The sequence below is a fragment of the Manduca sexta genome, chromosome 27 (assembly GCF_014839805.1).
Source record: "Manduca sexta isolate Smith_Timp_Sample1 chromosome 27, JHU_Msex_v1.0, whole genome shotgun sequence".
NCBI classification, from domain to species: Eukaryota; Metazoa; Arthropoda; class Insecta; order Lepidoptera; family Sphingidae; genus Manduca; species Manduca sexta.
Genome location: NC_051141.1, coordinates 8,778,318 through 8,799,921, shown reverse-complemented (window position 1 = coordinate 8,799,921; position 21,604 = coordinate 8,778,318). Strand labels below are relative to the sequence as shown.

At 33.8% G+C, this 21,604-nt stretch overlaps 3 protein-coding genes across 4 annotated transcripts in view; all 3 read right to left on the bottom strand.

The window, feature by feature from the left end:
• The window catches only part of LOC115442895 (dual 3',5'-cyclic-AMP and -GMP phosphodiesterase 11), a gene marked incomplete in the record, with an annotated part of 100,153 nt that extends 98,377 nt beyond the window's left edge, over positions 1-1,776 (bottom strand). The window contains 1 exon segment of the mRNA XM_037443818.1: positions 1,189-1,776. Coding sequence (XP_037299715.1) covers positions 1,189-1,308 — 120 coding nt within the window.
• A 5,310-nt stretch (positions 1,777-7,086) lies between these two features.
• LOC115442899 lies at positions 7,087-19,324 on the bottom strand. Of its 2 annotated transcripts, none has more exons than XM_030168100.2 (10): positions 19,100-19,324; positions 18,362-18,542; positions 17,779-17,992; positions 17,401-17,522; positions 16,752-16,930; positions 10,080-10,252; positions 8,860-8,992; positions 8,168-8,332; positions 7,896-8,054; positions 7,087-7,275 (listed from the first exon to the last, which is right to left on the bottom strand). In XM_030168100.2, exons 1-10 carry the CDS (start codon positions 19,113-19,115, stop codon positions 7,130-7,132), a joined length of 1,488 nt encoding a protein of 495 aa, XP_030023960.2. In that variant the 5' UTR covers positions 19,116-19,324; the 3' UTR covers positions 7,087-7,129. The 2 variants fall into 2 exon arrangements, 1 of the variants encoding a protein (XP_030023960.2); XR_005113258.1 differs by having other exon boundaries at positions 7,187-7,275; positions 7,572-8,054.
• On the bottom strand, positions 10,838-14,184 carry LOC115442900. Its single transcript, XM_030168101.2, has 2 exons — positions 13,627-14,184; positions 10,838-11,297 (listed from the first exon to the last, which is right to left on the bottom strand). The coding sequence occupies exons 1-2, from the start codon at positions 13,866-13,868 to the stop codon at positions 10,946-10,948; spliced, it is 594 nt and encodes a 197-aa protein (XP_030023961.1). The 5' UTR covers positions 13,869-14,184; the 3' UTR covers positions 10,838-10,945.
• Positions 19,325-21,604: the final 2,280 nt, after the last annotated feature.

Here is a 21,604-nt window from a genome sequence, read left to right as displayed (position 1 = left end):
AAACTAATGTTTCTTGTTATGCTTTTATTTTGTTTGGTATATTAAAAAAATCAAAGAAAATAAATGTAGGAAATTATCTTGTAACATAACATAATGATGTATCATCATTTGCTGAATATAGTGCATGCCATGTCTTATTGTACAATAATATTAGTACCGTATCACAATATAATACATTTTTAACAATACATTTCTTATTTATGGATTTTTTAAAGAGAATGTGAATGTACAATACTGTTTATGCTATTTTACAAATTATATAAGTGCCTATATAACATAATATGATGGACAATAATGGATAATGTTTTAATATTCCATTGTATGTCTGTCCATTATTTGTAATACACTAAATAATATTTACATGCATATTATATAGCTATTATGTACATACATTGTACTCAAATATGTCATGAAGCTTGTAGAAATTTTGTTTTTGTATTATATATGAATTGTTTTTTATCTGTGACAATAGTTTGTCTTTTATATTGAAATACTATATTACTGTATACTAGTATTTAAAAATATAGTAAAACAAAAGAGCCATAAAATAAATATTGTGCCACTAATTACAAAACTATAAGGAAATAATATTATTTAGTATTTCTTGATCTGACCTAAGACAACTTCTGTTGTGCACTGTTAGGTTACTTACCAATCAAATTAAAAACTTTTATTTTAGCTTATGTCAGGTATATATATGATTAGAAGGATATATTTATTAATATTTACCGTCAGATGTGTTATCATATTGTTTACCAACCAAATAATGGGATTAGAACCCCATTTTACATTACAGTATTAAATCCATGACTTCTAACAAAACGTTAACTTGAGAGATAGCCAACAGTAATACTATATTCAAAATTAAAAACAGACAGTAGCTACATATGAAATCCCTAATGTCGACAAGCAGCTACGATCAACAAATGGGACAAAAATCATAATGTATGTTATTGTAAAGAGAAAATAAACTTTCACTCTAAAACCAGTACTATCTTATTATATATATAAAACATAGTCCCAATCTAGGTGGGCCGCTATAAAAAATGGTAAACATCCAATGAATAAGTAAATACATCGACAATCGGCATTAGATATCAAAATTATCCATGGGTATGAATGAAAAGATTGTGCGGAGTGCCAAAAAAGTGATATTGGAAGGTGAGTGAAGGGAACAGTGTCGGTTACCAGGGTGTCTTGGTCTCCCAGCTCTCGGTAGTAGGACTCGGTGCTACCACGTCGGCTTCCAACGCACATTGCTCGCCGCAATAAACCAGAAAGCAGCGAGCAGAAACCACATTGTTGCATAGTTACACACAGTGTTACGGATAAAACGGACTTGTGTCTCAAAAAACGGCAAGCAGCGTGCCGCCAAGATTTATCCCGCGTACATATAACAAATGGTCCCTCATATTTTGATTTAAAAACTCGGCATAGGCAAAAAACTGTCTTGAGTCGCCCTATATCATGTTTACTTGCCAGCAAATAAATTTAATTTGATATTTTGTTGCGAGCAGCGAGTCGTGATAAGCGGAGATCGCGGTGGCTAACGAACAACTACGGTTCACGACTTGCGACTGGCGCGCGGCCAGCGGCCGTGCACAGTACACGATACAGCTGGTAACCTAGCAAGTTATGAATTAATGTGAAACGCCGAAAGCGAACTGCGTCGCACTCCCTCACTCATTGTATAACCGAGCCATGCAACTGCTCGCGCTTCACACTACGTAGATAGGCAAAGAGAATATAACCACTATACATAGATAAGTAGTACTCACTACTCAGAAGCAGTAGGTACCTATAACCTAGGTTCTAAACAGGGTTGCCAACAATCATTTATAAATTAATATAAAATATTAATGTTTAAAATTAGTAAGGTCATGTAAAGTATTTTTTTTATTTTTATTTTTTTATCTAAACCTCAATAATGGTCTTTAAAGTGACCTTTTAAGATATATATTTTTATAGAAATTGATATTATACACTTACCTAAAATATTAGTAATTAATACTTCAATTCAATTCAATTTTTAAATTGTGGCTCCATCGTTGGCAGACAATGATTTTGCCAATGTCAAAGTTGAAAGTAGGAAAAGGCTTGTTCTTCCATATATATTATAATTCTCTTTGGGCTTGTTCTTGTGCTGAGATGAAAAGTTACGGTAAATACCTGAAAGCTTCAATCTGAGTTCAAACGAGTCGAAGAAAATAGAGGTAAACTGTTCTCCTCTATATCAAACTCCCGCGCTCAGTGCACAACAAGCTGTCACTGCGTTTACACCTGTTGCTACCCAAATTTAAAATTGTTTAAAAATTACGGTTTGTGTCTTTAAAGTGTGCAAAAACTACCTAAGCCGTTTTAAAAAACAAATAGTGTTCCCTGTCACCCGTAACATACATTATGTATATTCAATTTCAATTTCAGCAAAAGAGGCCCGTTAAAATATTTCTTTAAATTAATCTGAGATCGCCATTTCTTTTGTGTTGCCACTTTATGAAATTAGCATTTCCTAAAAAATGGGACAATGAATCCAAATTTAATGTTTTGTTTTAATTTACGACCGTTAAAACTATAAATTTAATTATATTTTTGATTCAACATAAAAAATATATACCTACGGGCCATATAGTACATTTTGAGCGTAAGAAAAAAAATATCAGTTAAGTAAATTTGTTTTCAAATACTGTTTCCCTACTTTTGTCCTGTGCAAGAACTGTAAACTAAAAGAATACTACTGATAAACCAATAAACACTATGCAATCTCAAGCTGCGCAAGCCAAAATCATGAATAATTGCATCAACTTATCTTTGATTAAATGCGCTATACTTGGGAAGCGATGCAGAAAAATAATAATGTTACTGCAGGAACTTGGCTAAATATCACCTATTTTTTTATTGAATGATATAAGTTTTAATAAAAAACTGGATTTAATATAATTGTTGTAACACTGGGCATTTAGCAGCGCCCTCCATTAACTGTCACTCAGGTGTAGAGTGTACACTTTACACAGAATAAAATATAGACTGCTGTATAGCACCTAATGTCCCCCGGAAAGATATGGTTCTATTGAGGTATTGGTTACGAAATAAACACGTTTGTACATGGCATTTTTCAGTAAATTTTTGAAATGGGATGCTGGCAACACTCTTATCAATAGTACTTGCAAGACTCAGGTGCAAGAACTCTGAGGTAAAAATACTCAGAACTTATCCTATTTTTTCAAATAGGCCAAAACCGTTGAAAAGAACGAGACAAATATTATGTTGCTAAGGTCGGCTTGCGTACACTTTAAAATAATCAAATGGTTACCTTTGGTCATCTTTATGATGCCGAATTAAAAAGGAAATAAACTGTCAAATGTTCCCACTTGTCAATGTCAAAACAATGTCACAAACGCGCCCACACAATTTAGTTACGTTATACTTCAGCGCGTGCTTTTCAAAAGTGGCTACATGTTTTGTAATATTTTTGTTGTTAATTTTAATAAATACACAGTGCTGTTTAAATAAAATATAGCCCTACGAACAAGCAATGGCCTGCGTTATTGTGGGATGTAAATCTCATTCTTCTCCTAAAGAAAATGAAACTGAAATCATCAGCTTCCATCGGTGAGTAAACAAAAAACCCAATATATTTGCTTAAACCCTCTACATAAGTGCAAAAAGCGTTATTAATTATACTTTATTATGCTGTAGTCATATTATAATCTGCTGTTGGCCATTCGATACAGTAATTATTAAGTATTTTTCATTTTTACCAATTTACGTAGTCGAGTTCAATAGTGTTGTGCTGCATATTCTGTCGATAACATAGATGTTAGTATATTGTAGTTTACTATTTTGCATAAATTGTCTTTTAGTTTCAATATACGGTGGTGTAGTGGTAAAAGCCACTTGGAAATCGTGCGCGAAGGCTGGGGTCGAGGAAACTATCTGATTTTCATAGTGTGTTTCATTGCAGATTCCCCACAGATGATGCTATGAGGCAAAAATGGATCGTTGCCATAGCTCGTCCCAATTGGCATTGGAAAAAACAGCACCGTGTTTGCTCTAAGCATTTCGGCAAAGTTTTATTAACATTGAAATAAGTCATCAAATATATGTGACATGAATAATACCGCTGTTTTAATTTTACTGTCCCATTTTAGTACCTTCTGTCAAATCCCACCTCTTGGGTATCTTTTAATATCTAAGAAAGTCAGAAAAGAACAGAAGGCGTACTGGCTTTCTCCTAGACCAAATTCCGGCCGATTTCTTGTTTGTTACTTACAGCGGTTTCCATTCTTTACGAAATTTCTAACATTTTCTTAATTGATAAACTAAATGCTAAACCAATTTTGTGTTTAGTAAATGACGTTTCGGAAGGCATGGAAACTGCTGTAAATAGCAAATGAAAATTGGACAAAATTTAGCTCGAAGAACGCCGGTAGCAGGGCCGTAGCTAGACTTGAATTTAAGGTAGGGCAACTGTTTTTACAAGCAGAGCGGAAATAAAAATGTTACTAGATCTGATCTGCTCAATTGATTTTTGGTTTCCTTAACTTGTGTAAGTGAGCAAAAAAAAAATAGGTAAATTAACTTACGTAATTTTTAAGCTAATATACAGATTGTAACAAAATTCCCCTAAATCTCGAAAGAAGTATTCCACCCCACAATACGAATAACTTACTATGGGACCAACTTCCAAATCGTGAAATAAAACCGCTGCTCCATATATATTCATTGAGTCGTAATGTACAATTTAGTTCATTATTAAGGTAGGGCATTAGTATTTTAAGGTAGGGCATTGCCCCTCAATGCCCCCCACTAGCTCCGGCCCTGGCCGGTAGTTCTATAGTTTATTGTAATTTAACAGCTTTTTACCGAGTGCTTTTATATACCCAGACTTTTTTTGGTACTTGAATACCAAATCAGGGTTTTGATATCTTTTTTTGTTAGTCTTTATCTATAATAGCAATTTGCAACGGTTTGTAGTTGACTGACCGAAAAGTGTTTATTTTAGCAGGTCTGTGAATTTACCATAGCCGATAGACAAAGCATCTATCGATATCGATAAGTTGTCAGAAGGGATCGCAACACAATTAAATCTCTTGCTGTCTAAGACAGAGTACACTCAAATGTCATAGTGTTACTTCTATGCTTGTCATTGTTCTGAGTAAAAATATGTCGCCGCCATGACTGGTTTGTAGATCCAATGACGATTGACAAATAGACGCGTCATAGACTAACTAAATTGCACATAAAAACAGCGCACTATTTACTATAGCCACATACTTGTACACTGTACAACCCTAGCAGCTCGCATTGATGCGGCCCGATTGTCGACCGCCGCGCCGCGCCGTGGCCATGTAGTTAATCGGTCTCTGGTCGCCATGACAGTCGAATAAAATGCATTTATACTAACGTATGAAATGAAATGATTTTTTTCATTCACAGTTGGAGTATAATTTGTACATCGTCTAAAAACACAGGACGCATTTTATTTACAAAAATACAAAATATTAGTAAGCCGACTAGCCGCGACAGTGGTTGGAGGTTAACTAAGTGAATGTCGGGCAATTACCTTGCTTTCGTCTTGCCAATATTGAGCTCGGACAACCTATCTATGTAATAAAAACGTCTTAGTGTAGATCAACGAAGTTTTCGATATTTACACTTTTCATACTTGTACTAGTTTTTTCCGGGAAAAAGTTTCCATTATAGTATTAGTTAAAGTCGTGCTATTAAAAGTTTTCATTATAATAGCGTGACTTTTATAATGAAATCTTCCCGGGATAGCAATTTTTAACCGTTTACTAAGCGCACACAACGAAAGTTGTCAAAGGGAATCAATTTTCCCCGTTTTTCGAATTTCTATGGTAAAGAAAAGAGTTAGGAATGAATAAAATAAGTTGTACGAATTTAACAAAAATTTTGTAAGAATATACTTATTTACAATAAAAAAAAGAAATCAAAAATGAGTTAAACATTTCGTTTCGACCGGATTTTCATGAGCATTGACGAACCCGGTCAACTTTGGAGCGCTGTTACAGCATTTTAAATGAATGAAATAAAAAAAAAAGGGAAGAATTTTCCTCAAAAGATCATCTACAAGATTGGTCGGAGGTATTTTTTTGTAAACTGTATCAAAATAAAGTTATAGAGCAAAAAAGAAAATTTTTAGAATTTTTTCTCACATTTCAATGGACTAACATGGCGGGCGTTACTTCCCGAGCTTACCTCAGAAAAATAGACGTCGAAAATGTGAAAGTATCGATATTCATATTGTTATTAAAAAAATATTGATATTTCAGCACGACTTCAGGGTATATGAACATTCTAAAAAAAATTAAATTCATAGGCTAAACTATCTCAAAATAATCATAAATAAATATCTAATTTAACGGGCATTTTTGCTAATAAAATCTATTATTAAAAATAATTCTATGAAATAAAATAGACGATAAGATCAAAATTTTTATATTTTTTAAAAGAGTACAACTTATTTTTCTGAACAAATATTACTTCAAGTAAGTATATTGAGTATTTATTATATAGATATGTATGTACGTTCGATTAATCTTTTCTAAAACGGTAAGCTTGTTCTGTTGTAAGCCGATTTTGTTATTATTATGACTTTTACAGCAGATACCAGTCCCTTCCATCATCACATTAATAGTAATCGAATACTTTCTAAAAGGACTGTTATGAATTAGCGATTATCAAACTAGATTTTACTGGATTCTCTTTTTGATATTATTACAATACTGGTCTACATTATTTTGCTTCAGTTTGCTATGCTCACAAGACGAAAAAAATTGATTCTTGGAATTTTAAAATCGATATATAGAATACCAACTAGCGTTGTTGTTTGTTATTGTTCTGAGATTCAAACTCTAATTTAGATTTCAGATACAAAATGACGTTATCTCTACCTACCACAATATGCAGATATTTTCCAAATAAATTAAATGAATGATTACTCTTTATGCGATTGATTTGGGAATTCTGTTTCACTGGTTTTATATTAAAAAATGAAGTAAATGTATACTTAATATTTTCCTTTTCATAGTATTTAAATTTAGAGGATTAATTAAACAATCATGATTATTCCTTTAGATCGTTGTTTATTAGGTAAGTACTTCCTACTTTAATTTTTGTATACATTAATGCAATAATTTATTTCCAATAAATTCATAATATTTTTGTATTTTTCAACTATATTTTCCACTACGTTCTTCCAGTATTCTCGTTTGGAGTCTTCATCTTGTATTTGAATTTTAAGGTGTTTTAATTCTGAAAATAAAACTAAGCTGTAATCACAGTTTTGAAACACACTGATGACAAAATTTCTATAAGTTGTAAAAAAATATGTAGGTTGATATTAAAATAATAATGTTGTTTAATATGTAAGGAAGAAATAACGCAAGATACATGATTTTATAATGCGCAGAGAAAGTGTTTTTCAACATGCCATTTAAGGTAAGCATATAATTGACCAATACGTTTATTGGAATAGTAAAATAGCAGATTAATCCAAGTTTCTTTTTTTTCTTCTTGTAGCAACTAGTGAAAATCGGCAGTCAGCTCACCTTATCAACATATCTTCTTTTATTCTTAGCAAGATCATAAATTTCTACAGCTTCCACTCGGATATTTCGTAAGCACGATTTTTTTTGCTTCGACCGCATTTCCTTTTGCTCGCGACTTTTAAGTAGCGGGTAAAAGGAATATAAGTTTCGTTAACAATATTTTTAGTAATGCAGGATTGCGATCTTTACAGTCGTAGGATGCATTTGCGTGTTTTACGATGAGCACTGCACCGTAATCAGGGGCAGCGCCAGAACTGGTTGTCAGCTGAGAAGAATAATAAAGTGGGTATCTACGTTGATTTTCAAATGGTAGAGGATACTAACTATCGCAGACACCACAAGAGACTAAGTTAAGCATGCTTATGAGATCTACTTCATCTTGCACTCGGCCAATGTAGAAAAAGCGCACCAAATGGGGCATAAGCTCAAATACTCGCCGCAGCGGATATGTTGCAAATCGCCATTGATGAATGCTGACGGTCACTGTTATTAGAAGCAGAATTAATGACAGTAAATATGATGTCATGAAGGTTAAGAAACAGGATATAAGTAGGTACTAATCAAAATAACATACTTATATCATATTAATTAGTTACCTAAGCTATTGGCGAAATAGAATCCAATGTGACGAAAGAAACAGCTTGTATCCGAGTCTTGCCTTTGTTTCATTGTCAGATCTATGCCGTATTGTAGGTGAATCTCTCTGAGAGGTATACTTGGTGATAAAAATCGTCTTGCGTTATCGTAGTCTCTAATAAGATCTGAATTATCGAATAAACATTTAGTACAGTAGATTAGCGTAAAAACGTGTAGGTAGGCATGTACCTAATTGTTAACACAGGTCCCTATATACTGCAGGACCCAAACGAGCAGAAATGTTAACCAAAATAATTACCTATAAAATGACGGAAAAATAAAACACGTTAGATATTATCATAGAATTTTAAGACGAATTAGGGTAGCCCTTTAGGATTTGAAAAAAATATTTCATATAAACCCTGATATGGGAAATGTTTAGTTAGATATGCATATTTAAACATTAATCTTTTTTTCACACATTACCGGCCGCGTATACAATATTGTATATTATGTCTAGGTTTACCTGAACGGTTTAGGCATTCTATATATTGCTGAGGTTTTGTATAAAATACAGGATTAGGTATACAGATTGCCGGTAACAACGTCATTCAAAGTTTGCACAATGTTAGTTATGGTTAGAAATAGATATTGTGATGGTTTACTGCGCAGTGCACTTTTCTATAGAAATCTACATAAAACAATGACATACAAAAAGCAATGAGAAGATAAAGATCCGGGCAAACTATTGACACTCTTCTCCAAGCTGTGTCCGGTATATTATAACCGCCACCACCCAGCGCCGCATCATTATGACCTGGAATATGGTCTTCACGGCAAATCAACTGTTAAAATTAATACACATATGTACTTAGGTATTATTATATTGCCACGTCTAAGTTCAAATAATTGATTTTTAACTAATCCCTGCAGAAAGTAAACAATATTTTTGGTAGTTTCTGAATAATTTCAGCTTTTGCTCAAGGGTGGGCCGCATGAAACTGCTTTTCCAGAGTAGAATCCCAATGTGCAATTTTCCGAAATAAATTTTTGGCTAACCAAATCTTGGTCTATCTATGTGACAAATTGTTATTAATTAAGTTAAATATGTAACGATTTATTCATACTTTACTTACTGTCAGTTAATTATTTACTTAGGATTAATGATTTTTTTTAAATTAATTTAAGTAGAGACAGCGTGCCTTTTCTTATAAGAAACAAGTGGAAAAGAAAACAAAGGACACGAACAGACACAAAAAAATATACATGGTATTATTTTGCAACAATTGTAACTATACTGAACAATCCCTCGAGCAGTCATATTATAAGCCATGGCTTTTGTTATGACTGCTCGAAGGCTGTTGACAAACAAAGCAATGTCACAGGTGGCAAGCTCACAGTTTTAATTTATGCCTATCTTCATACCATTGGCCAATATTCCAATTACAGTAATTTCAAATGTATTTTTAATATCGAAATATCACACAGGTTGAGTCCTGATTACTTACTCTTAGAAATGACTGACTAAATAATTATCTATGTCGTCACACAAAACCAATGTACCATATTTTCTCTATTGACATATCGTAATTTTCAATAAACGATCCCAATCGTTTTATTCAATCGATCGCGCAAATGGATGAATCAAATTTAAGGATTTTTTGACATCATCATCATCATCATCTCAGCCACAGGAAGTCCACTGCTGAACATAGGCCTCCCCCAAGGATCTCCACGTCGACCTGTTGGAAGCGGAATTTTTTGACATACAAATGACATTTTTATTGGTTTATTCTCAGGATCCAAACGAAGATAAAGATTGAGATCGTTTATTTAAATCCGCCGACAGACAGGATCAACCAATACGAGTTATTTGTTACGACTAACATTGTTTTCCTAATCTACATTAACGTAATAATGTCGTATACTTGCCTGTAAACGGAAATGAGTTCTTTTTAAAATAGGTAACAATGAAAGTAAAGCGTTGCCCGAGCCATCCGCAATGTGTGAGTATTCCAAAGCAAGAATTCGGAGGTTTTTCAATTGTGCCAGACTACGCAGAAAGCACTGTTTAGTGTCGGGTCGAGGTATATATTGACCACTCCCTGAAGCAATACATGTACGAAAAAAAAATCCGTTATTCCCGAAAATAATCCTGCTAAGAAAACTTGTGGTTCATAATGTATTGAGTACACAGATGGATCGAACGACTTGTTATATCTCTAGCTTGATTTTTGCCAAGCAACTATAATCCATCAGACAGCAGATCTAATAGCGTGAAGTTGGGGCCTATGTCCCGGGCAGTGAATTCAGACGGCAACAAATTAAAACTTGGCAGACGAATACACGACTTGTCATAAACGCAACTTTAAACTCCTGAGATGTCCAATACATTAAACACTAATTAGTTGTTTCTCTCATGGTGTGAAATGATAATATGATGATGACAAGGTAAAACTAGGTAGGGGAGGAGGAGGAGCATTTTCCAAAATTTACCCAAACTCGAAAAAATTCAAGATCTGGTGCTGTATGTACTGTTTAACGTAGATAAATATATCAATTAAATTTGCGTATTCATATTTCCTTTATCATATACATCATAGTCATTTTCAACGTAAGTGATTACATTAATAATTGATGTCCATACTTACTTAAATATAATGGAATAATAAATCAATTAAACTACTTAGGTCATTACAACACATGTAATAATTTATTTATGAAAAAAAAAATTACCAATACGTTTTTGGTGCCTATAAAACGAAATCTATAATTGCTTTTGCCGGTATCAAAATGATTCAACTATCATCAATAGTATTAATAGAGTGAGCATCGTGCAGCAGTTTTGTAGCAGTCGTGTTGCATATTTTTTTGTACTGGAAGTTTGGTAAATTCTTTTTGGCTTCATCAACAGTTTCCCTCAAACGAGTAGTTATTACTGGTTGGTCATTGTTTTGTTCCCGACATTCTTTGACCAAATTTTCCATAACTTCTTTAGAGAGCGGTTCTGTCATATCACCTGCTTTTTGAATGTGTCTTTTCAATTCATTATCGATGCAAAGTAATTTTTCTTTATTGGAATGTGTTCTCCAAGGTTTATTAGGATCTGGTGATATTATTTCAGTGCATCGACTAAACTGTTTTTTAGCCCTAAAAATATTGAATTATCGAAGACATACTATATAGGTGTCTCAGAAAGTAATGTCAAGCGGAGGTTCAGAGATAGAGCATCCCGTGGGGTATCCGAATCACCCCCATGGATGTTTCGCGTATTTTCATAGTTTTTGAGTTATGAATATTTTTGAGAATTTTCGAATTGAACGATTAAATGTTTTCTTTTTAAAAAAGTAGAAGACTTATTCGAGATTTTTTTATTGCAACAAAATTTTCCTTAGTTGTACTTTTTTACTAAAAACAATCAACTTCGTAACTTTAATGAAAATTATGAAAATGTTGGTGTAAAGTGAAAAACTTATATTCTATGAATTATAACTTACATTTTCTTCTTTAATTAAATAAAAAAAATTAACAACGTGACTTCGTGGTTTTAAGGTAGGTCAAAAACTTCTCCAGACTCTCAATATACATATTGATTAAAAAAAAACAGTCCCTCATGGGGGCTATTTTGGCTAAAATCTAAAAAATAATACTTTATTTATCACGTAGGCGAACAAAGTTGCACTTATGATACGTCAAAACATAGCATAAGAATAATTATTATTATTTCTAAACAACTACTTATAACCCTAATTTAAAATGTCTATAGTTATTACTTATATAACTATAGACATTTTAAATTAATAATAACGACAAGGTACAAATCGAAGTAACCAGCTCGGGCTGGCAAGTAGGGGGAAATAGAAGGGTAACGCGTCGCGATCCTCACCGGCGAGGACATGAGCCCTAACCTAGCTAACTTACCAGCCTTTCACTAGCTACCTAAGTGATGAATACCCGAAGAAGAAAGGCAGAAAGAAACTCCGGGCTTTCTTTTTTGTCATCAATTGTTCAGTACTTCTTTTGTATTTATTTCCGACTTTCTTGTACATAGTGAAAATAGTTATGTAAGCTAATGCACGCACATCACCGTAAACATGGGATAAGATGAAATCCAATCAATAAATAACGGCGTACAGCGTGCATTCGCCTACATTTACAATGATTCAGTCATGAGAAAAGAAAAAAACATAAAATAGTGATATTAAACAGGCAAACACAACATGATCGCGTGGTCGTCTGTCAAAAATTACATTTCACTAAGATATAGATATATGATTATGACAAATTAGAATTATAGAAATGTCATTGTTATAAAAAAAAGATAGCAATAATTCGGTATCTTATCCCCTCGGCCCATTGTAATCACAGGTAAAAGAGTAACACCCACGTTTACAAGCTTTAAACCACGAGACCGAATCATATAAAATTGATTGAACTTAAACACAAGAATATGCCAAATGTTTAACTTATAGCTTTCATGCAGTTATTTTCGGTTAGTTTACAAACTAATTAACCTTAGGAGTGATGAGAAGTCAAAAAAAGTCATTGTAATCTAATGCCAAATTTTAAGAATTTTCCACCTTGCTGTCTTTTAAGGCTGATTTTAGACGAAATAGCCCCCATGTAGGACAATGTTTTTTTTTTAATGAATATGGAAGTTGAGAATCTGGAGAAGTTTTTGACCTACTTTAGAACCACGAAGTCACCTGTTTAGCTTTTTAATTTAAAGAAGAAAATTTAAGTTATATTAGTTCATAGAACGTAGGTTTTTCACTTTACACCAACATTTTCATAATTTTCATTAAAATTACGAAGCTAATTGTTTTTAGGAAAAAAAGTACAACTAATGAAAATTTTGTTGCAATACAAAAATCTTGAATAAGTCTTCTCCTTTTTTAAAAAAACATTTAATCGTTCATATCGAAATTTCTCAAAAATTCTGAAAAATATTCATAACTCGAAACCTATGAAAAATCGCGGAACATACATGGGGGTGATTCGGATACCTCAAGGGGTGCTCTATCTCTGAACCATCGCTTGACACTACTTTCTGGGACAGCCTGTATAGTTAGTTATATAGACCGGACATCAGCCAAATATTTGCTCCAAAGTTATTACCAATTGATAATAAGTCGCTGTCTTATTTGAAATGTCCATAACATGTCCTTTGATATTAATACAAAATAAAATATTTACGGAAAATATGCTAACATTCGCATTAAAAATATGCAAATCATGATATGGAAAAAATATGACGTATTTATTATACATTGATGTTTTGCTACTTCACAGTAGATTGAGTAACCATCACTTAGGCGCAAAATTTTTGTATGACCATTCTTCCAATGTCCGGTCTATATAATCTTCGAACTTTTGGTACCTAATTATAAATGTTAAACATTCTACATAGAGTAGGTAAGTATCTGCGTATATTATAATATCATCTAGATTTTAGTAGGATGCAAGTGAAAATTCTTACTTTCTCCCCAATTTTAGTTGCCGTAGTTTGTTTTCTGTTTCTTCCAGCAGTTGAGCATCTACAATATATGGGTTAACGTAATCACTCGTCACCTCCTCGTTAGTTTCTCCTTCGATTTCTTTAATAAATTTCTGGCGGAGTTCCTTCATGAAGTTCGAACACCGCTCTGACAATTTAGTTTCTTGTATATCAATATTTTGTAAAAGCTTTGCTATTCTTTGCTTCTCTTCATCAGTAGACATTTTGTTATAATGACAAAACTGTTGCTTAGGAACGCGGTTATTTTTTTCTTTGGCATACCTATTAGCGCAGCTGAGGAGCGCGGCTTATTTAGGTATATATTTTTTAATTACTGCTTTAAATATTTTTATGTTTTACTATGTGTTTACATTTACAATTAGTTAAAGAGGATTTTCGTTTATTATAGCGTTTAGCTTGGAGTAAGCAAGCAGATTATAATGAGAAAATAGACCACCTATATAAACGCCTAGCATGCTTAACAAAGCCGCACATGGTAACAGAAAGCAAAAAAGCTTAAAACTCGGACATAATATTAGTAACGGAACACAGTTAATCATTTTTATGATTATTTGTAATTATGGTTTTCTTATTTAATGTATTTGTTTATATTTTTAGTAAAAAATTTGAGATATTTTTGTCTTTTATTTTTACGTTAAACCAAAATGACTATGACTGTCATTGAATATGACATTTTCTTTTTAATTTAAATATAATTCGACAAAGTTTTCATTAAACGTGATTGACAGGTAGGGGAGACCTAGGAGGGTTGTGACAGAGGAGAGTTGTGACAAAGACGATTTCTCAGAACCTCCGACCGTTAGGGAACTGGCTACAGCGCACGATTGCTTCTTTAGAGAAACGCTACTCGATACTGTAAGCGCCAGTGGCGCACGGCCAGCGGTTTCGTAAGTACGACGTCTGCATGGAAAAAAAACTGAAAAGTAAGTTTTATATCAAAATTTTGATTGTATTTATATCGATACATATTATGTTCTGGTGGATTTGCATTTTTTCTTATATTTTGCGGTTTATGAAGTTTCTAAGCATGGCACTGTATTTTTGTGTTTGGATCTTGTTTCGAAATTAAGCAATATTATTTTGACCAGGTCACGATTTCTGGCACCTAGGAAAGTTGTGACAGCGTGTCACAACTCTCCTAGGCTAAGTTCATTTTCTGATTACCTTGTTTTACATGCTTTTTGCAATGTTTTTTTTATTTATATGTATAAATTCGTTTGTTTTAATTAATTCTTACACCCTACTTTGACTATAAAATATGCGGTACTTAAAATTCGTCTTTAAAATGATTTTTTTGTTAGGAACTTGTTTGGGTATGCGGTTTAATGTTGAATGCTGAATTATCTATTTTTTTGTTTTAGAATGCCGTATATTTACACGCAAAGACTGATATGGGCCTCGCTAGTGTCAATATTTATGAATTGGCCTTTGAAGAAGTTGCTAATAAGAGGTCAAAGTCTTCCAAATGCCGCATCCTCTTACAATCTCAACTACATGTCTTTACATAGGTTTATTAAGAAGAAAAAGGCTTTTCAAGATAATGCAACTGATGTGGCTCCGTCTATGAGTTATATCAGTCATACGTTATTTACAGAAGACGGAGAAAATATATTATGCGATTATTTATTGACATGTGCAGCATCCAATAATGGGCTAAAAGAAACGGGAAGTATTTAGAGTATTTTGCCTTTATGTTGGCACAAAATGAGAAGGCAGTAGAAGTGTAGCTCAGTGCCAGATCAAATGCAAAGTGGGTCCAGTGTCTGAAATGCAGAGGCTGGTCTCACGAAGATTGCACTGGGGGCGAGCTGCGATGTCTGTCATTTATTTATTTTTGCTTATCAGACTAGATTAATATTTTTGACTGAATTTAAAACGACTGATCTCATAAATATGTCATAAATACTTACAAAAGATTTAATGCTTGTTATGTTAATGTTTCATGTTATTGTAGTTCTTATAATTCTGTCAATAAATAAGTAAAGTATTTTTATGAAAAAAAAATGTTTATTTTGTTTATAAAACATACAGGGTCATTTTGCCATTGCGAATGAAACCACATACTCGTCTTCATCTTTGCTGACATTGTGCCAAAAATCACACATTAATAACTAATATTTTTACGAGTAATCCTGGTTTTAGTTATCTGATTATTTGATCATTTTGTACTTTAATGCGAATATGGCGTGTATGGGGGTGTATTTCTGGCTGGAAGTATGATGTTGCCGCTGCGACGAATTCTCTTAGAGTAGTAGTAGTAGCTTTAGGACGTGTAAAATTGGAATTGCTTTTAATTAATATTTATTTTGTTCGAAACTTATACTTTTTATTTTACATCTACGGCTCAAGTAACTTACTGTAAAGTGTTATTTCCAAGTAGATGAGTATGTGGTTTCATTTAGTAAAGCGTTGTCAAAATGACCCTGTATGTAAATCTCCTTGTCTATCAAATATAATCCAGAAACACAGCTGTCACAACTTACCTTTGTACCTGTCACAACTTACCTCGGTATTAGGAGAGTTGTGACAAAGGGAGTAGTTTCAGTTTTCATGGATTTTCTCAGAAATCATATACCTTTTTATTTACTTTAACGACTGTTTTAAAAACGGTAAGGACTGAGCTATGATGAGGCATACAGTTCATAATCGTGGTATATTTCTTTCTTGAGATATGTTCATTTAAGTAAAAATTGTCACAACCTTCCTAGGTCTCCCCTAATGGAGCACGCTACTGAATGGGCAGTACTTAATAAAACAATAATGTCGCGGTAATTGGCCTGCTACAGGTAATATCCAATTTGCCTAATAGGTACAATTCACTTTGAAACTTCGTCCAATAGGATTGCATACATTTTGGAAACCCACTAAAAGATCCAAGAGCTCATAGACGTTTATGGGAAGATGTTTGAGGCACTGTAAAACATTTTTGAGTTATTATAACTGAAGTGGCGTTGGGCGCTGATTTCAAATAGAGTAGATACCTACCTAGGTATAGCCTGATAAGAAATGATTAACTGATTTGTACAAAATAAAATTTAATTTAATTTTAAAAATGTCTTATGCGGTATAAATATAAGAATACGTACCAGTTATGTAACTATAGTTAACCAATAAAGGGTTTTCGTTAGGTAAAACAAATCTCCATAGAAATAAATATTTAAGTGATTCAGCATTAAAACATGCCAACTGTTGGATTAATCGAACACCTTCCAGTCGCTTACAGCGCAAGTTCTCTAATGACACCAGTTGTAATTGATCCTGAAAACTATAGAGCATATAATGAATTATATATGTGTGTGTTTTTTTATTTATGCTTAAAGTAACTTTTTTATAAATAATACTCAATCAGTGGCGAAAAATCCATTATCCCGAGTCCCACCGGCTTCCCTGTACATATGTAAAATTTATGTAGAATCTAATTATCATTAGAACGATTTGAAACGGCATTTATGCATATTAGTACTTATATATAGTGTCGGTTTCTCTTTCGGAAAATTTAACCATTCCTCACTGATCTAAACTGATCAAAATCACTCATGCGAACTAGAGGAACGTAGGGAACATGATGAATCGCAGGAAATGGTGTCAGAAAACAAAAAATTATAACAGAACAGCATGTTATTTTTATACGATGTGGGACCTATTACGGTCTTACCCCAATGCACCTTACCTACGGCCTATCTATATCTATGTTCCTATAATAGTTTAGGAATACAGAAATGAGCAAGGAACTACCTTAACACATTATTTAGGATACGAAGAAACGTTTTTCTTTTAAAATCGTCTAGACGATCTAATTTTATCAACTTATCCGAAAGAAGTAAACGGTGTATTTGTATCTGCTTAGCTTCTATTTTCTGAAATGGAAATTTTTATAATATCAAATTAACAGTCTAATCTACATTCCGGGCTGGTCCTTGGGTTAGTATTTATTCGTAGATAATTCTAGGTTCTAGGAGAAACATAAGTTTATGTAAGTACGTAATAATCGATAGTATTAATATGCTCCCAACCCCAACATGTTATTTTGAGAACTGTCACAATGCACATCCTTAATTTTATAAGTAAGTGTGTAGCTATAATATGAATAAGACAATTATAACTTGTACCTACCTTCATAGTTGTCTCTAGAGATCTATGAAATTCTTTTAAATACAAATGAGATGGCAATTTCATAGCAGTGTTTGCTCTCCAAAAATAACTGCCAAGACGAGTAGGCATTCGTAAGTTCGGGTATTGGTAGGTAAAAAGAAGCTTTTCACAGTGAAGATCACCAAGGAAATAACGTTGCACATCGTGTATAGACCAATAACGAGCGTTAGTACTCCTGAAGTATAGAGAACTTCTTATATTATCGACATACTTTGTGTATTTATTACTTAGTTTGTTTACTTATACTTTGAAAACACTGTAAAACTAGTAGGTAGATAGGATTATTTATATTGCTGTTGTTTACCAGAGGCGGACGAGAATGTTTCAAATTTCGCTCATTAGGGGAGAACAAGTACAGTATTTTTTCCATTGTTTCGTCTGTAGGATATCGGGAACAGGCGAGTTGGTTTATTAATAAGTAAGTAGTAAGTACTAATTAAAATCTGATTAAGTTTAAAATGTGGCGGACGACAGGAATAAACGAATAGATATTAGTTTTATTCCCTTGTACTACCTACTCCAATCTAAAACAAGTCGTACCTACCTAAGTACGTCATCATCTGCGAGCAAACCATCTGCGCTTTCAACGTAATGCAGCCAAATGTAAGGATCTGTTGTCCAATCTCCCAAGGCCAAGAATCCAGGGCTAGGATGATATTTATAATGCCAATAAAGCCACTTTTCATCGTCTAAAAGGCCGATGATCTTCATACATTTGCAATCCACTGCAAATTTTTCAGTAAACAAAAACATTAAATAAATATGCGTAGTTCGCGAATGAAAATAAAAATGAATGTATTTGTTACATCGTTAAGCATATTAGGATTGTTGGTTTGCGGTATCTACCACTGTTATCCGCGACACAGATTCATGTCACACATTGAGATCTCGCGTCGGTTCCATTTCAATGAACGCTTAAAACGTGGCGTGAAAAGGTAATCGCCAAATTTTTCCTTCACCTATTATTCTTTTGTATTTCCTACCATTTTTAATTAAACTTTATAATTGTCGTATAACGTTAGTAAGTATCTTTGCGTGACAAATACTTACAAGTTTAACTATAAAACTTAGCCAAAACCTAGTGTTCTAAATATGCAGAAAATAAATGTGTAAAATAATTACAGAGCCCTATTCTAACTACGGGACGAATGTCTTTTTGCAATTACGGTGGATCTAATCGAAGGATAGTTTTATAAGTCGTATAAGTTCCTAAGTACGGTTTTTTTACTCTTAGTTAAACTGCAATGAGGCCCTCTGACTATATTATATCAATAATGATTACCTTCTTCTTCAGCCATCCTTAAAACAATAAACACAATTTATAATATAACTCAATTTTTGCCCATTTCCTAAATTACACTAAATTAGATATTGATATCTTGAGATGTTTGTAAAATAGATATTATAAATATCAAATATGTTATGTAAAAGTTATATACCAAAGGACGTCAAAATGATTACAAAACGTAGTGATTATATTCTCTATATGTGATTACTCCGGAGACATTTGAAGAGTCAAAGCAAAGAGAATTATATTGTCTCAGTTCAGATATCTCATATATAATATACAGGTTGTCCTAGAAAGTAGTGTCAAGCGGAGGTCCAGAGATAGAGCACCCTTGGGGTATCCGAATCACCCCCATGTATGTTCCGCAATTTTTAATAGTTTACGAGTTATGAATATTTTTCTGAATTTTCGATTTGAACGATTAAATGTTTTCTTTTTAAAAAAGAAAAACTTATTGGAGTTTTTTTTATTGCAACAAAATTTTCATTAGTTGTACTTTTTTGCTAAAAACAATTGGCTTCGTAACTTTAATGAAAATTATGAAAATCTTGGTGTAAACTGAAAAACTTACGTTCTAAATTATGACTTAAATTTTCCACTTTCAACTAAAAAACTGAACGGGTGACTTCGTGGTTCTAAGGTCGGTCAAAAACTTCTCCAGGCTCTCAACTTATATATTAAAATTAAAAAAACTACTGAGTTTTTATAAAATGGAGGACTGCCTCCATGGGGACTATTTTGGCTAAAATCAGCCTTAAAAATAGCAATGTGAAAAATTCTTAAAATTTGCCATAAGGTTACAATTATTTTTTGTGACGTCTCATCATTCCGAAGGTTAATTAATTTATTATCTTACCAAGACTGACTGCATGAAAGCTATGAGTTAAGCATTTGGCATATTCTTATGTTTAAGTTCACTTAATTTTACATGATTCGTTCTCGTGCTTTAAGGGTTGTAAAAGTGATTGCAACTCTTTTCCCTGCAATTACAATGGGCCGAGGGGATAAGAGACCTAGGCGGCCCCGCGCAGGGACGGAGACTTAGACACTTCCGTCGGAGGAAGCCCGCAGCTGTCCCAAATGCGCCGCAGGCTGTATATAGTTTTAGGGACTCAGCCCAGCGATCACCCGAAGGCCAACATCAAAGTCGGGCGGCTCAACGCCAGGCCGTAAGGTACGGTTACCCCAAACATAATCGCTTAGTCACTTTCTCCGCGAAACCAAAAAGGAAAAAGCCGCAGCCAACAAGCTCGGTGTGTGGTTTCGCAAATGTCGCACGACGATCAGCTCCTCCAAAAGTCAGGCAATTCTATTCCCTAAAAAAAGGTTGGTCCAAGCATCTCACGCACCATCTAGTATGATTTCAGAAAGTTTGCCGCCCCAAGACCGTGGCTTATACGATACTATCCAAATCCGCTACGGTCATTAATAGGCACTCTATGGATTCCGCACGAATTCTGCCATACGATAACCGAACATAGAAACCAATCAAACTAGACACAATAATTAGTTATGCTTGTGGGTTCATAATATATGTACATGCTGGCAGCTTCTTTCAATAAAAAAGTTATTCCGATTATTATAAACTTCAAAAAGCAATATTCCATTCAGTCCAGCTGTTGTGATGAAGAAAATGTACCAGCACCTTTCCAGGGGGGATCTCTCTACCATTTTTTAAAATCGCGGTATAGAAGAAAACTTAGGGAACTGAGACTGAATTGATTATATCCTAAATCCGACGTCTCTTATAGAAAATAAGGGATTAAGCACTCTGCCGTACAGAAGTTACTTTCAAACTTGGACAGACAATAACGCTAGGAACTCACGAAGCGGTTTTACCCGCGCCTGCTGCGGTCGAGAAACAGCAGTTTTATTTCCAAACTTACTACTGCAGTCTCACACCTAACGGTCGCAAAGCGCGCGGTCGCAAATCGCCGAAACTGCGGGTGCGGGTGCGGCGTGCCCACTGCGAGCGATTCTATTTGCCCGCCGGGACAGCGGGTACCGCGTACAACCGCACACGCCGCAGGCGTAAAACGCGTTGTGAAATGTGGATTTATTTTTGACATTTGTATACTAATTTGCATTTTTCGAGAATTGCGGGCCCACAACCGCGGGTAAAAACCGCTTCGCGAGTTCTTAGCCTAAGTGTGCACGATATACAGGTGACGCAGGTTGAAAATAGATTGGAATCTTCGAAATTAGCAATGGCAAAAATTACAGGATGTAAACGGTAACGTTTGTTATACACTACATATTACTAAGTTTGATTTATTAAATTAAAACAACAATTATGTACACAACCTCATCCAGAGATTTATTTTTATACAATATTTAAGTCTAAGTAACTCATGTATGTAACTAAATCCCTTGTTGAATACATAATTTTAATGGAATAATATCTTCGATCGTTCAATATAACTCTACATAATTTTATTTTGAAATATCCTACTCTATATCATGGTTACACTAACAGGAATATTTAGTAAAGATTAGACC

Excerpts from the sequence above, each read along its gene's own strand:
- LOC115442899 (XM_030168100.2), bottom strand. Across the intron at positions 16,931-17,400 it reads ATCCTAAATAATGTGTTAAG|TTTTCAGGATCAATTACAAC; the intron begins GTAGTTCCTTGC and ends TATGCTCTATAG. Across the intron at positions 8,333-8,859 it reads TTATCTTCTCATTGCTTTTT|ATCTTATTAGAGACTACGAT; the intron begins GTATGTCATTGT and ends TCGATAATTCAG.
- LOC115442900 (XM_030168101.2), bottom strand. The coding sequence starts at position 13,868 with ATGTCTACTGATGAAGAGAAGCAAAGAATAGCAAAGCTTTTACAAAAT. Across the intron at positions 11,298-13,626 it reads CAACTAAAATTGGGGAGAAA|GGCTAAAAAACAGTTTAGTC; the intron begins GTAAGAATTTTC and ends CAATATTTTTAG.